Source organism: Petaurus breviceps, unplaced genomic scaffold (genome assembly GCF_028583685.1).
Source record: "Petaurus breviceps papuanus isolate PSGF00001 unplaced genomic scaffold, PetGlider_PUasm1.0 175, whole genome shotgun sequence".
NCBI classification, from domain to species: domain Eukaryota; kingdom Metazoa; phylum Chordata; class Mammalia; order Diprotodontia; family Petauridae; genus Petaurus; species Petaurus breviceps.
Genome location: NW_027185764.1, coordinates 17,496,433 through 17,510,885, shown reverse-complemented (window position 1 = coordinate 17,510,885; position 14,453 = coordinate 17,496,433). Strand labels below are relative to the sequence as shown.

Genomic DNA, 14,453 nt, shown 5'->3' with positions numbered 1-14,453 from the left:
GGAGCAGAACTGGGCAGTATGTACAGTGGCTAGGGTGCTAGACTTGGAGTCAGGAAGTCCTATGTTTGAATCTCACCTCAGATACTTACTACCCATGTGATCATGGTCAACCTCTCTGAGCCTCAGTTTTCTCATTTCTAAATTGAAGGGGTTGGACTCAGTGACCTCAAAGTTCTTTTTCAGTTTTAAATTTATGATTCAATTAATACTGGTGTTCTGACTCTAGACAATCACCCTTCCTACACATCCCCACTGTCTCAACAGGTTCCTAGTCACTCCAAAGGCCATGGTCAATTAATCAATCAACATTTATTAAATGTCTACTATATGCCAGGGCCCGTGCTAAACTCTGGGGATATAAAAAAGTAAGATAGTCCCTGACCTCATACTTAGCAACAGAATAATTACATAGCAAAAATGTAGCATCTGAATAAAGAGCTTGCCAAAGAACAGGGAGCTGTTCAGTCTCATCTGACTCTTCATGACCCCATTTAGGTTTTTCTTGGCAGAGATACTGGAATGGTTTCCCATTTCCTTGTCCATCTCATTTTACAGATGAGGAGACTGAGGCAAACAGGGTAAAGAGACTTGTCCAGGGTCACACAGTTAGCAAGTGTCTGAGGTCAGATTTGAAGTCAGGTTGATTAGTCTTCCTGACTCCAGGCCTGATGCTCTATTCACTAAGACACCCAACTGCCCAAAGAACAGGGTAAAGGATCTTAAACAAATACAGTGGTTTACTTAAAAAAAAAAAAAAGGTTACCTTTCCAAATTTATATTTTTGGGTTAATTAATCACTGAGTTATTCGATTCAATTGTTTCTAATTCTTCTTTGTCTAGTCTATGCCATGGATCTAGTTTTCTAATTTTTTAAAACTAGTACTAGCAGTTTTAATGATGATGGCTTTATGATATAATTTGAGGTTTGCATGTACTTACTACCATCCCCATTCTTCTCACCTTTTTTTTTTGGTTGTTTGTTACATTTTTTTCAAGGAAGGGTCCAAGCTGAAATCGATAAAGTTATTAGTCTCGGACAAGACCCTCAGGCACAAGATCGAAAAAACATGCCATACACAGAGGCAGTGATACACGAAATACAGAGATTTGCCAACATTGTGCCGATGGGCGTGTCCCGAAGTGCTCTTGCTGATACAAAATTTCGGGGATACATAATTCCTAAGGTGTGTATTGTTAGGAAGAAATTATGGAAGTTGGTTCTTTGAAAATGGAACCTTCCATACTTGATTTCCTGATGTTGAAGCTGTCAGTGGGAGACATTACTTACGTGGTCATAGGAGGGTTTTCAGTGTGTCAATGTTTTATACTTTATCAGTGGGTTTGGGCCTCACAGAACTTTTTAGGGTGTCTATTGTTGCTGCTGTTCATCCTTTCATCTCAAAGAGGACCAGATATCATAAGTGTAACTTCTTGACTTGCAACAATTGGATTTAAGTAAGGTAGGGCTGTGCAAAGTCACCACCTCACTTTCTTCTCCAGATTCATCAACATCTAGTGGCAAAGACAAAGGCCAATGACCGGTGATGGCCCAGGATGCAGTGGGTGACCTAGGGTTAGAAGTGAGCTTAGGGAACTTCTGGCTCTAGCATCTCAGGGTTAGAAATGACCCCAGAGGTCACCTAATTCTTCAAGGTGGGCTTGAGAAAGAATCCATTTTATGACACCTTGGCAAGTCTCTGTCCAACATCTACTTGGTAACAAGATCTCTTACACCAAACCCCCCAAGGTGGGAAAATTTACTGTCTGTATCTGAAGGCAACTCATCCTTATTTTGGGCAATGCTAATAGTTAAGGAGTTCTACCTTATATTGCACAGGAATCAGACTTGTGGCAATTTTAATTTAATGTAGTTCCTGTTTATGCCTTTTGGGGTCAAATAGAATAAATTCTTTTTGTTGTTATTGTTCAGTCATTTCAGTCATGTCTGACTCTTCATGACTCCATTTGGGGTTTTCTTGACAAAGATGCCAGAATAGTTTGCCATTTTCTTCTCCAGATAATTTTACAGATGAGGAAATTGAGGCAAACAGAATTAAGTGTCTTACCCAAGGTCACACAGCTAGTAAGTGTCTGAGGTTGGATTTGAACTCAGAAAGATGAGACTTCTTGACTCCAGGCCCAGCACTCTATCCACTTGTCAGCAAGCTGTGCTTTTTATTTTTACATCCCCTTCTTTTAAAACTATATCTCCCTTCTCCTGCCCAGCAAGCCATCTCTTGTAATAAAGAATTTTAGAAGATAAAATGAAGCAGTTTGGCAAAACCAGGCAATACACCATGATAAACTTTTTAAAAATATTTTTTAAAGTTTTGTTGCTGTCTTTTGTTTTTAAATTATAGTCATTTCTGGATATACTGCCCCCACCATCCCCATGTAGCAGCAAGCACCCTAGTATACCCAGGATGGCTGCTAGCACAGGTTCTTTGATCTGCTTTTCTAAAGGAAAGGAACTCAAAAAGGGGTTAACCATCTTAGTTTAATCAAACATATATCATTTACCTAGTTCAGGGGAAAAAGTCAGCACCCTGAACATAAGAGAAAATACAGACAGAATTTACAAGCAAATGCAAAATACAGACAGAGAAACAAACCAACAGACGGGGCTTCCACTTGTCTGACCATTAAGTCCATACCTAGCCTTCTCCAGGGTCAGAGAACATCATAACCCTTGTGACCCACTGCCCAATCACAAAGTAACAAGACATGGGCATTCCTGAAAAACAACAAGTCTCCCACCACAGGCTCCATGTGACCACATTCAGCCTATTGGGGGCAGAGTATATTTTCAAATCCGGGAAGATCCTCAAATTCACTTAAGCCTTATCAAGGGACAGGGAAGATCCTCAAATACCCTTACCATTACACCCCACCACCCAATGAGCTTTCCCTTGTAACAAAGAAAAACAATAAAGCAAAGCCAACTGCCATAGTAACCACCTCTGACAGTGAGTACAATATTCCACCCCACTGGTCTCCCACATCTCCAGGGAAAAGGAGGGAGGTAAGTGCATTCAGTAGGAATATTTAGACAGACACGGGGACAGTGTATGGCTTTGTGATAATGCCAGTGTCATTTCTCTCCTTTCAGGGAACAGAGGTGATTCCCCTGTTCTCTTCTATCTTCAAGGACAAGACACAGTGGGAGACACCTCACCGATTTAACCCTGCTCACTTTCTTGATGACACTGGGAACTTTGTCAAGAAAGACTGCTTCATTCCTTTTGGTCTAGGTAAAAAAAAAATTACAGAGATTCAAGGAACATTTTTAATGGTTGCCACAAATCATGAAATAGGCATTTTAAAAGGAGTACATTTCCCCCCACATTATGGATCATAGATAGAGAGCTAGAAAAGACCTCATAGTGATTTGCCTAATCAAAGCGATTTACCTAATCAAAGTGATTTGCCTAAGGTCCCACAGGCAATATGTGGCAGGGCAAGATTTGTCTCCAGATAAAGAGTTTTCATCTATTTTACCATGTTATCTTCATTTTTATTCCTTCTGGCTTAGGTTTAAAAAAAGGGTGAAATTACATGAAAATCTATGATTCTTGCCATAGATTATAGGATAGATATTAAGAGCACAGTGACTGGAACACAGTAGGTCTGCTTATTAATTAATAAAATGTTTATTGATCAAATAACTGAAGAGGGGATGCTTTTCCAACATAGAGCCACTCTCTCAAAACGAGTTTACTCCTGCCCCTTTATCACAGAATGAGAATTAAGAGCTGAAGGATTCATATCTAAACCAGTCCCCTCATTTTATAAATAGAGGGAACATGTTGATTGAAGTGGTTGATGGCAAAGGTTGTCAGCTGCACCTGGTCCTTTTCAGTCTTGCTCCCAGGCTAATTTGCCTGTGCACTAAAGACATTCTAGGTGGGGGGAGATTAAGAGAATTTCCTTTGCTCTTAGGGGCTCCCCGACTTTTTGAAGTTTTGCTTAGTAGATGCCCTGGAATGATTTGAATGGGATGCAGGCTAGCAAATTGCCAAGGAGAAGATTTAAAGGAAGGGAATGTGCGTTTACTAAGTGCCTACTATGTGCCAGCCACTTTCCTAAGGGCTATACAAATGTTTCTCATTTGGATCTAATTTGATCCTCACAACAACACTAGAAAGTGTGTGCTATTATTATCCTCATTCTTCAGTTGAGGGAACTGAGGCAAAGAGAGGTTAAGTGATTCACTCAGAGTCACATAATAAGTATCTGAGGTAAAATTTGAACTCGGATCTTCCTGAAACCAGGTCCAGAACTCCACCCGTTATAGCAACTAGATTCCTGGATGAAAGGACCTAAAATGAACAATTGGAATAACTTTTGTCCAACTCCATAACAACAACCAAAACGCAAGCAAACATATGCTCAGCACAACATAATTAGGTGATGCTGACTTTTTTCTAACCTTTGAAATCTTTTCCAGTAGTAGTAGTAGTAGTAGTAGCAGTAGTAGTAGCAGTAGTAGTAATGGTGATCATGATAATGATAACTCTGCAAAGTAAGAAGCAAAGGAAGGAAGGGAATAAACATTTATTAAATTCACTAAATTATTAAATTTATTAAATACCTGCTATATGACAGGCACTGTGCTAAGTGATAACCCTAAGAGGTGGGTTCTAATTCTATCCTCCCCTTTAAGTTGAGGGAACTGAGGCAGAGAGAGGTTAGGTAACTTACCCAGGGTCACAGAGCTGGGAAGTGTTTGAGGCCTATCTTCCTGATACCAGGCCCAACACTCTATTCTCTATACTACGTAATCTACCTCTAAGTAGTATAAGAATTTTTACCCTTGTGTTACAGAGGTGGAAACTAAGGCTCAGAAATATTAAGTTATTTCTCTAGGGTCACCCAGTACAAAAATGTCAGTGCTAGACTCAGAACCCAGGTTACTGGACTTCCAGGCCAATGATTTTTCCATTATATCCTGCTGACTGAGTTAGCCATACTGAATATGCTCTGGCTTCCAACACACCTTTTTTTTTTTTAACCAATTTGCTTATTATTAGTATCAACTCAAAATAAAAGACTACAAAAGCGACAATAACAAGGGTCTTCAATAGAGGCAAGGGAATTGCAACTGGGGATACCTCACTGCATCAGAGTACTGGAGTACCCAATAGGGGCAGAAGGGTTTAAATGCACTTCGGTAGAGAGGGAGTCTCACAGAAGGCACACCCTCACAAAGCTCTTATGTAAGTTGTTTTGCAAAATAACCTGAAAATCCATGGAGAAGCCTGGAGAGCGTAGGTGCATGGTGATGGCTGGCCAAGAGAGCAGTCCCCCAGGTGCAGCAACAGAAAATATCCAAAGAAGTCATAGAACCAGTTTTTAACTGGTTTGGACCAACTTGACCATTCTCAGGCAGTTTGTGGCTCTGGGCTTTGAGTGAGGCCAGCTCATAATTAGCAACATTCAACACTATAAAATTTCCTTCTTGTTCTTTTCAAAAGAAAGAGATATGTAATAGGTGATAGTACAATTAGATGGGCTGGAAATTGGTTGAAAGTCTATACCTAAAGAGTAGTTATTATAGGCTGATGTCAGCCTGGAAGGAGTTCTTCAGCAGAGTGCCCCAGAGATCTTTGCTAGGCCTTGTGCTACTGATCATTTGTATTAATTACTGGGATAAAAGGTGTATGTATGCTTATTAAATTTATAGATGATATTGCATGACAGCGTCAGAATTCAGGTTAAAACATACACTTAGATTAAAAAAAATCAACATTCCAAGTACATCAGAAGGGACACAAGGCTATATAGCAACTTGTCTGAAAGAGATTTGAGGGTCCTAGTGGACTGTAGGCTCCATAAAAATGAGCAGTGCCACACGGCATTAAAGAAAGTTTCCAAGTTGGATTGAGAGGCAAAGCAGTCAAGATGATAGAGATGATAGTACTTTACCCTGGTCAGATCACATGTGTAGTAGAAGCAGTATGCCCAGTTCTTAGCACTTCATTTTAGGAAAATCCAGGTCTCAAGCTTGAACATTTGTATGATACTCTCCTCATTGATGGAGAAATCGATGATTCAACTCTGTATACCTGTGTGAGGGACAGTTGGTACAAAAATTTTAGAGAGGATAAGTGCTCCTTTAGCTTCTTCCTTTGAGAGAAAACACTTGTGGTTCCAGACTTTCTTCAGGGAGATACCTGTGGAGAAAAAGAAACTTTGGAAAGTAGATGTAGGGGAAAGAGGACTCCTTACTATGTCCCTGATTTCCCACCATACAGACTTCAGGGAAGTTACACTTGGGTGAAATCAGGGCATATCAGTTAAGCTGAAATCTCTCTCTTGAGTCACCTGGGTACCTGTTCTTATGGGCAAATCTCTAAAATATATACAGACAACTTAGCAATCAATCCATGAACAAGCATTTATCAAGCACCTACTATGTATCAGGTCCTATACTAGGCTATCAGGCATACAAAGAGAAAAATATGAGACAGATTCTGATTTTAAAGAGTCTACATTCTATATGGGAGGTGACATATACACAAATAAGTAAATATAAAATATTTACCAGTTGATATGGGGAAGAAGAACTAATATATGGGGGAATCAAGCGAAGTTGTAGACTGTAGCATCCCAATATTATCCATAGAGTTTTCTTAGTAGAAATATTAGTGTAGTTTGCCATTTCCTTTTCTAGTTCATTTTACAGATGAGGAAACCGAGGCAAACAGGGTTAAGTGACTTGTCCAGGGTCACACAACTAGTAAGTGTCTGAGGTCAGATTTGAACTCAGTCTTCCTGACTCAGTTCAGACACTTGTTTTCTATGTGACTCTAGATAAGTCACTTAACTCTGTTTGCCTCAATTTCTTCACCTGTAAAATGAGCTGGAGAAGGAAATGGCAAATAGCTCCAGGATTTCTGCCAAGAAAACCCCAAATGTGTCATGAAGGGTTGGACATGACTGAAAAATCATTGAACAACAACTCCAGACCCAGTGCTCTATCCCCTAAACTATCTAGCTGCCCCATGCTTCATATAAAAGGTAGTATTTGACATTGGGAGCTCCTTGAGGATAGGGGCTGTCTTAAGCCCTTTTTTTGTATTGTTACTTAGCTTAGTAGCTGGCATGGTAGGTGCTTAATATTTATTAACTGACTGAGGAAAAATGGGAATTCTCAAAGTGGTGGTGAAGAGGAAATGCATTCTGTGTGTGTTTGGGCAACTCATCTTACCTATATGAGCCTTAAGGACCTGGCACATAGTAGGTACTTTATTGACTACAGATTATTGACTATTTTCTTATCTATAAAACAGAGTTTTTAATAATACTTGTACCATCTATTTCAAAGGAACCATCATGCAGCAAGTGTTTTGTACATACATAACACTATAGAAACATGAGTTATTAATATTGATGATGCATGACATAATTTTTTTCTTGGTCCATGCCTCTGATTTCACCAGTGTGATGAACTCATTCCACCAATATAGATTGGCAACTCCTTCTTGACTTTCAGTTGCCTGGAATATGGAGAGGTTATGTTCCACTGCCCCACTCTGCCCCTATTGCCTTTTTTGAGACAAAAAAAGTTTATTGGCACACCAAGGCATCAAGCAATTGGAGTGGAGCCCCAAATTCCAACTCTGAGCTGCTTTTATAAAGAATAGGACAATTTACATATAAGGGCAAAACAATTCTGATTGGTATACCTCTCAATGAGGAGGCGGAATTAGTGTTACCTCAATTCCTCCCCAGCATAGCATCATTGAGAGATGGGATGAGCCCTTAGGTTGTGGGAATAGCCCACAGGAGATGGGATTAGTCTGCAGGAGAGGGATTACTCCTAAAGGGACCTTACCCTCTCCTGCAGGTTGATTGAGGACAGTACTCAAATGTTTAGCAAGGTTAAAACATGGGGGTCTCTCAGGCTGACTGTCCCAATGATTGACTTTGCACAGTCCCCACTTTGGTGCTCATCATACTCATTGCGAAGCACCACATTCAGATCAATATCATTCTTCTACCTTCAACTGCATCATCCTAACCTCTGCTGCTGGTGCCAAATCAATTTGAGTAAGCATTAGTGGCAATAAAGTAGGGGATTTAAATTTACAACAGGAAATAGTTGTACTGTGGTCTCAAGTATTACAAGAATCATAATCCTATGTTTTCTTCAATGTCATAAAAGTTAAACTTAGTTTAGCAAAGTCATAATCCCTTAAGGGGACAAAACTTGTTAACTAAGGTTAACTAAGTCCAATGACAAATTAAACCACTTAGAGGGTTCACCATGTACTAATTTGAGAGGAGAGATTGACATATCACCAAGTTCACCAAAACAACTCAGTAAATATGAAACAAAATCATAAAACAAACAAGAAGTTGAAGTAATACAATTGTTATTGAGTCATTTTTTTCCCCAGTCATTTCCCATTCTTCCTGACCCCATTTGGAGATTTCTTAGCAAAGGTACTGGAATGGTTTACCAGTTCCTTCTCCAGGTCATTTTTACAGATGAGGAACCTAGGCAAACAGTTAAGTGACTACAGCTAGTAAGGGTCTGAGGCTGGATTTGAACTCATGTAGATGAGTCTTCCTGATTCTAAACCCAGTGCGCCATCCTCTGTATCAACTAGCTTCCCTTGAAGTAATACTGTAAAGATCATTAGTATTAACATGAAGTCTCCCTGTAACTTGATAACGCAACCCTGACATTCATTTAATCAGCACATTTCATCTTGAGGCCTAGATGTTTCCATGTAGTCATCTGGTCCCTGGAAACATCTTCTCTTGGACATTCTGGAATAGGCCTGTTCTCGGGACACATCTGAAGGGAGCTTCTCTAGTAGATCTGCTTTTCTGATTCCAAGTGACTTGCAGAGATTCCTAGGTAATTCAGCCAAAATCTGTCAGTAACATAAAACACATACACATACATATACACACATACGCACACGTGTATATGCGTCTACACACATGTATATGTATCTACACACATATAAGCATGTGTATATACACCTATATACACATATGGGTATATATGTGTGTATGTGCATGCACGCATATAGACACACATGTGCATATATACCTCATATCACCTTGAAGGAATGAGGCACTTTGAGGATTTAATCTTATACATGAATATATAGCTATTAGTAAGCCTAAGAACTCATTTACTTAGTTACTTATAATATGGAGTTGATCACAATTTCAGATTAAAATAGTAAGATCATTCATAATTGTATCCTATTATAGTAACTCAGATGTTTCAGTATTATTCTATTAGTTAATAGGTTTAGTATTGCAATAGCAAAACTTCCACTTTTCACCTGCCCTGATTATAGACATTTTCTATTAAAATAAAAAGGAGGGACCTTGTTATGACAACATCAAGATTGTCCCTTCAAACACATAAACTGACCAGGTTTGAGATTGCAGAGATAAATAACAGACAAGAAGAGGAAGGAAATCTTTTTTCCTGGTTTGTAGAAATTTATGGCTATACAAATTAGAGACTAAAAATTGTAACTATATATATATATGTATATTTTTTTTCCACTATAAATTTCCAAATTGTGGTAACTGCTAAAACCCTTTAGTGGATTTTGGAAGTTTGTAGCTAGGATCAAGATTAAGTGCAAACAGCATACATCTCTTTCTCCTTCTAGGAGTGTGATGGATTTTTCACCCATCTTGAGAAGAAGCAGAACGGAAGCCAGTATGAAATGATTCAATAGAATTCAGTTGTTTAACTAAATTAGTAGCAAAGTCACCTAAACTGAAAAAGACTGTGCAGTGAAATGTTAGACTAGAACATAATTAAGGAATAAGATAAGATGCACTTAAGAAAATAGTGAAGGTAAAAGAGAGTGAGGAATCCGCTTATGTTAAAAAAAACTATCTTACACTGAAAATTTAATCAAAAGTCCGTGAGAGTAAATCCCTGCTTAACAGTAGGGATAGCTGGGAAAGCAGTTTTTAGGCTTCATCAGTCTTTCATGCCCTTCTGAGCACCCTTTATATGCTATCTCACCATAGTTGTTTTTTTTTTTGCTTTTTGGAGGGGGGGAGGCAGGGCAATTGGGGTTAAGTGACTTGCCCAAGGTCATATGGCTAGTTTTGTGTTAAGTGTCTGAGGCCGGATTTGAACTCAGGTCCTCCTGATTCTAGGGTCAGTGTTCTATTCACTGCACCACCTAGCTGCCCCCTGACCACAGTTTATTATGGGTGATACTTCTCCTAGTAAAGTTGGAGTTCTCCAACATAAAATAACCTTGTGCCTGCTAGAGAACTTCTGAAGTGGAAACTGCACTAAGCCCATCTCACTGCTTGCGTTGCTGCCTTCCTTGGGCCTGCCAAAATCCTTACTTTCTTCTTCTGATTTTTCCCTAGAAAAGTGGTTTTTTAAGAGTGCCATGGTCTTTGAGAAATCCAGATTTTATGGAGGTCCTTTGTGGACTGGCACCTCTCATGGATGTGGTAATGAGAGGCAGTCTTGGCTAGAAAGTCCAGCCCTACAGCACCAATAATCCATTTATTTGGGATCTAGTTCTTCAACTCTGTTTTGTTTTGCTTTTTAGCATGTACAGCTGAAAATAATAACAGGTCCCACTTTTATCTGACCAAATTTACTTTTATGTACCCATTCCAGTCTGAACTGAACTCTGTTGCTCCAAATTTGGACATTCTCAGTTGATTGGACAGTTTTTCCTTATCCCAAGCTTTTAACAGGTTTCCTAAGTGGGAGAGGGCAGGAAGTTTATTATTATTATATCTGTGCCAATCGCGTATGGATACTGGTATCCCCTTATCTTGTGGCAACATAATGGTGGGCAAGACCAACCCCTTGCCTAGTGTCACCCTAGTGTACCTAGTATTGGACAAGACAGCTATGAAGCCTTTTCTTTTTTCTGTGGATGCCGCCCCTTTTCTTTGTGCACAAATGAGAAAGAATCAGTTTTCGGTTCAGGACTTATTTCTTCTTACCTTTGGGGAGTTTAATTTTCCAACCACTTCACAGCTGACTAATACTAAGCCCTGAGAAAGTCCACTCCAACACACAATTAGACAAAAGTCTGAGGGCCAGCTGCAGCGTTGGACAGCGGAAGTTCCAGTGATAGCCAAGCGAGCGAAGGATCCCTTCGTGGTCGCCGTGATTGTTAAAAGAAATCTTGGCTTGGACCTTGCTCTGGTCAATTAAAGCAAACTCAGGAAATAAGACCAAAAGAGTTTGTTGGCACACCAAGGCATCTAGCAGCTGGTGTGGAGCTTCCTTTTCCCCACCCCTACCCCCATGCCTTTCAATGACTAGAATAAGAATGCATGCACATTTATGTAGTGCCCTTAACTCATCAAAATGGTCTAAGCTAGGGTGGAAGGAAACTCATACCATGCTCCATCTTTTGCAGTGAGCATAGGGTAATTGAGGTCAATGAACTATAATAGACACAAATCCAGATTATTTTGGCATAAAACTGGAGCTGGGTTTAAAGAGGTTTATGGAAATGTCCCTAAATGTCAAGGGCTTATTGTGGAGGTCTCTCTTAGGGAAGTAGCGGGGGGTGGGGGGGTGGGGGGGTGTTAAAGCCCATCTGCTAGAACCAATTAGAGATCTACCCAGATTCTTGTGTGCTTCTCTCATACCCCCTGCCTAGAGTATAGCCTGGTGCATACTCAGGGCACTTAGGTCATAGGTGTCTATGAGTGAAAGACCCATCGTACCTTGAAACTTCCATGACACACAATTGTTACGTGAGTAGACTGCACACCCTAACTAGAAAAATGTCTAGGTTTTAGATCTATCTGTATTCTAAATTGGCTATGTGAACTTAGACAAGTCAATTAATCTCTCCACGCTTTAGTCATTTATACCATCTGTGAAATTGGGAGAGAGAAAAAAATTTGTACCACATCAATGATTACATTGATATAGGTATTCCCAGTGAGGAAATTCTCTCCATTGATATAGATTAATACCTGTTCTGCAATTTAAAGACTTAAAAAATTGCCCGGGGCACTAAAAGGTTAGGCTTCAAGATTTACATGGCACTTTCTTCATAACAAGTCTTTGAAATAAGTATTGCAAGTATTATTATTTCCATTTTTTGTTGTTGTTCAGTTTTGTCTGAATCTTTGTGACCCCATTTGGGTTTTCTTGGCACAGAGTGCCAGTTCATTTTATAGTGGAGGAAATTGAGACAAGCAGGGTTAAGTGACTTGCCCAGGGTCACACAACTAGTAAGTGTTTGGGGCCAGATTTGAACTCAGGTAGATGGTTCTTACTGACTCTAGACCTGTCACTCTATTCACTGCGCCTCCTAATAGCCTTCAAGGCATCTTACAATCTTGCAACCTCAAGAGTTTTATAATTTAATGAATGCTGTTCACTGTACTTCAATCAGCAAGCATTTATGTTTAGGTATTATGCTAGGCTCTGAGTATGTAAATTCATAAATGAAGCAATCCTTGCCCTCAAGGAGTTTAAGGAGTTTGTCGAAGGAAATCTGGTATACAAATAAGTGTATACAAAATATAGGGTGCCCCCAAAGTACTAATGTGGTTATAAATTCATTAAAGTTTATACTGTACTAAAACTTTGGGGATATCCTGTATATCCAACATCAGTGCAAGGTAATTTTTTGAGGAGTGTGTTAGGCACTAGCAACTGGGGAGATCTGGAAAGCCCTCAAGTAAAAAGTGGTATCTGGGGGGCAGTTGGGTGGTGCAGTGTATACAGCATGGGCCCTGGAGCCGGGAGGACCAGAGTTCAAATCTAGTCTCAGACACTTACTAGCTGTGTTACCCTGGGTAAGTCACTTAACCTTAATTGCCTAAAAAAAATAGAAGTGTTGTCTGAAATGAGTTTTGAAGGTAACTAGGAGCAGAGGATAGAGTACTGGGCCTGGCATTAGGAAGAACTGGGTTCAAATCCAGTCCTAGATACTACCTATGTGACCCAGGGCAAATCATTTAATCTTAGCTTCCACATCTGGAACAATATCTGGAACAATAACACCTATAATGAGATCATATTTGTAAAGTGCTTTGCAATCCTTAAAGGCTATATAAATACTAGCTATTATTATTTCAAAATCCATCAGCATAACTGCTCACCACAGAATTTGTTGGTTTCTTTCTCATTCAGGGCGCCGGGTTTGCATTGGAGAATCTCTAGCCAGGATGGAGATCTTCCTGATCTTCGTGGGCCTACTCCAGAAGTTTACATTTAAGCCTGCCCCAGGGATGGAGCCAGCAGACCTTGACCTCACCCCTGAAGTCGGCTTCACCTTGACCCCGATGCCTCACCTGGTGTGCGCTGTCCCCCGGGAAGAAGTCGTTGGCTCTTAATGTGGGAGAGCTGCTGTTTGACTCCATTCAGACCATCACATCCAAGATGGCAGCAAAAGAAATCAGGATGGTTTTTGACCATACCTACACATTTTTGGCCTAGTAAAGACCCAGCTGGTCTGCAGGAACACACCTGTCACCATTACATTTGTTAAGCATTCATATCTTGTTAAATGCTTGCCCCAAAACATAATCCACCCATTTTCTGACCTTGAGAGATAGATATTATTATACAAATGTAATATTTAGCTTGTATAGTAAATAGTTGTCTTAGCTCAATGTTCTGCAGAGACATAGTTGTTGTTCAGTCGGACCTGACTCTTTGTGACTCCATTTGAGGTTGTCTTGGCAAAGATACTAAAGGTGTTTGCCATTTCCTTCTCCAGCTCATTTTACAGAGAAGGAAATTGTGGCAAACGGGTGACTTACACAGGGTCACACAGTAAGTGTCTGATGCTGGATTTGAACTCTGATCCTTCTGACTCCAGGGTCATTGTTCCATCCACTGTGTCACCCTAGCTGCCCACTTGCTGGGTTAGTGCAAAGTAAACTTGTTAATGGTTGATAACTTGTAAGTCCCTCATTTCATCCATCTCCAAATCAAACCTGAATTAAAGGAACAGCACCCCCAATACTACCCTGTGGGGAGAAGATGGACCCCAAGACATCCCTGTATGGGAGGTCATTAATATATTAATTGTATCCCCAGCACTTATCACAATGCACATAGTAGGCACTTAATAAATGTTTATTGGATTGGACTGAATTAGGTCATTACTGGGAAGATCAGTCTAGCACACCCTGGGATGGGGCTAAGAAGGGAGGACAAAATTGGCCATCTGGTGCTTTCCTGCCTTAATTAGCTGTTCTTACTAACTCGGTGCTAAGTTCAGTTATTTCTACCAACCAAAGGAATAAATGTAAGTGTTGTCAAAGCCCTTTCTAGGTTTCAGTGTCTTGGTAAAAGCCCCAGTCTCTCTACCGTAATTACCCTCTAGATCGGCCCTAGAGCCCCAAGTCTCCTGATTTCTTGTCATGTTCCCTTTCATTTTCATTAATTTGTTTAAAGTGAAACCTTTTGCTTAGCACAGTGCATAGTAAATAATAAGTGCTTAATGAATGCTTTT

The 14,453-nt window shown here is 40.0% G+C and overlaps 1 protein-coding gene across 1 annotated transcript in view; it reads left to right on the top strand.

The window, feature by feature from the left end:
• LOC138158997 (cytochrome P450 2K1-like) overlaps positions 1 to 13,388 on the top strand; it is a 36,585-nt gene extending 23,197 nt beyond the window's left edge. Inside the window, exons 7-9 of the mRNA XM_069085352.1 lie at positions 997 to 1,184; positions 3,110 to 3,251; positions 13,124 to 13,388. Of these exons, the coding sequence (XP_068941453.1) occupies positions 997 to 1,184; positions 3,110 to 3,251; positions 13,124 to 13,326 (533 nt within the window). The 3' untranslated portion in view covers positions 13,327 to 13,388. The remainder of the gene's footprint in view (positions 1 to 996; positions 1,185 to 3,109; positions 3,252 to 13,123) is intronic.
• Positions 13,389 to 14,453: the final 1,065 nt, after the last annotated feature.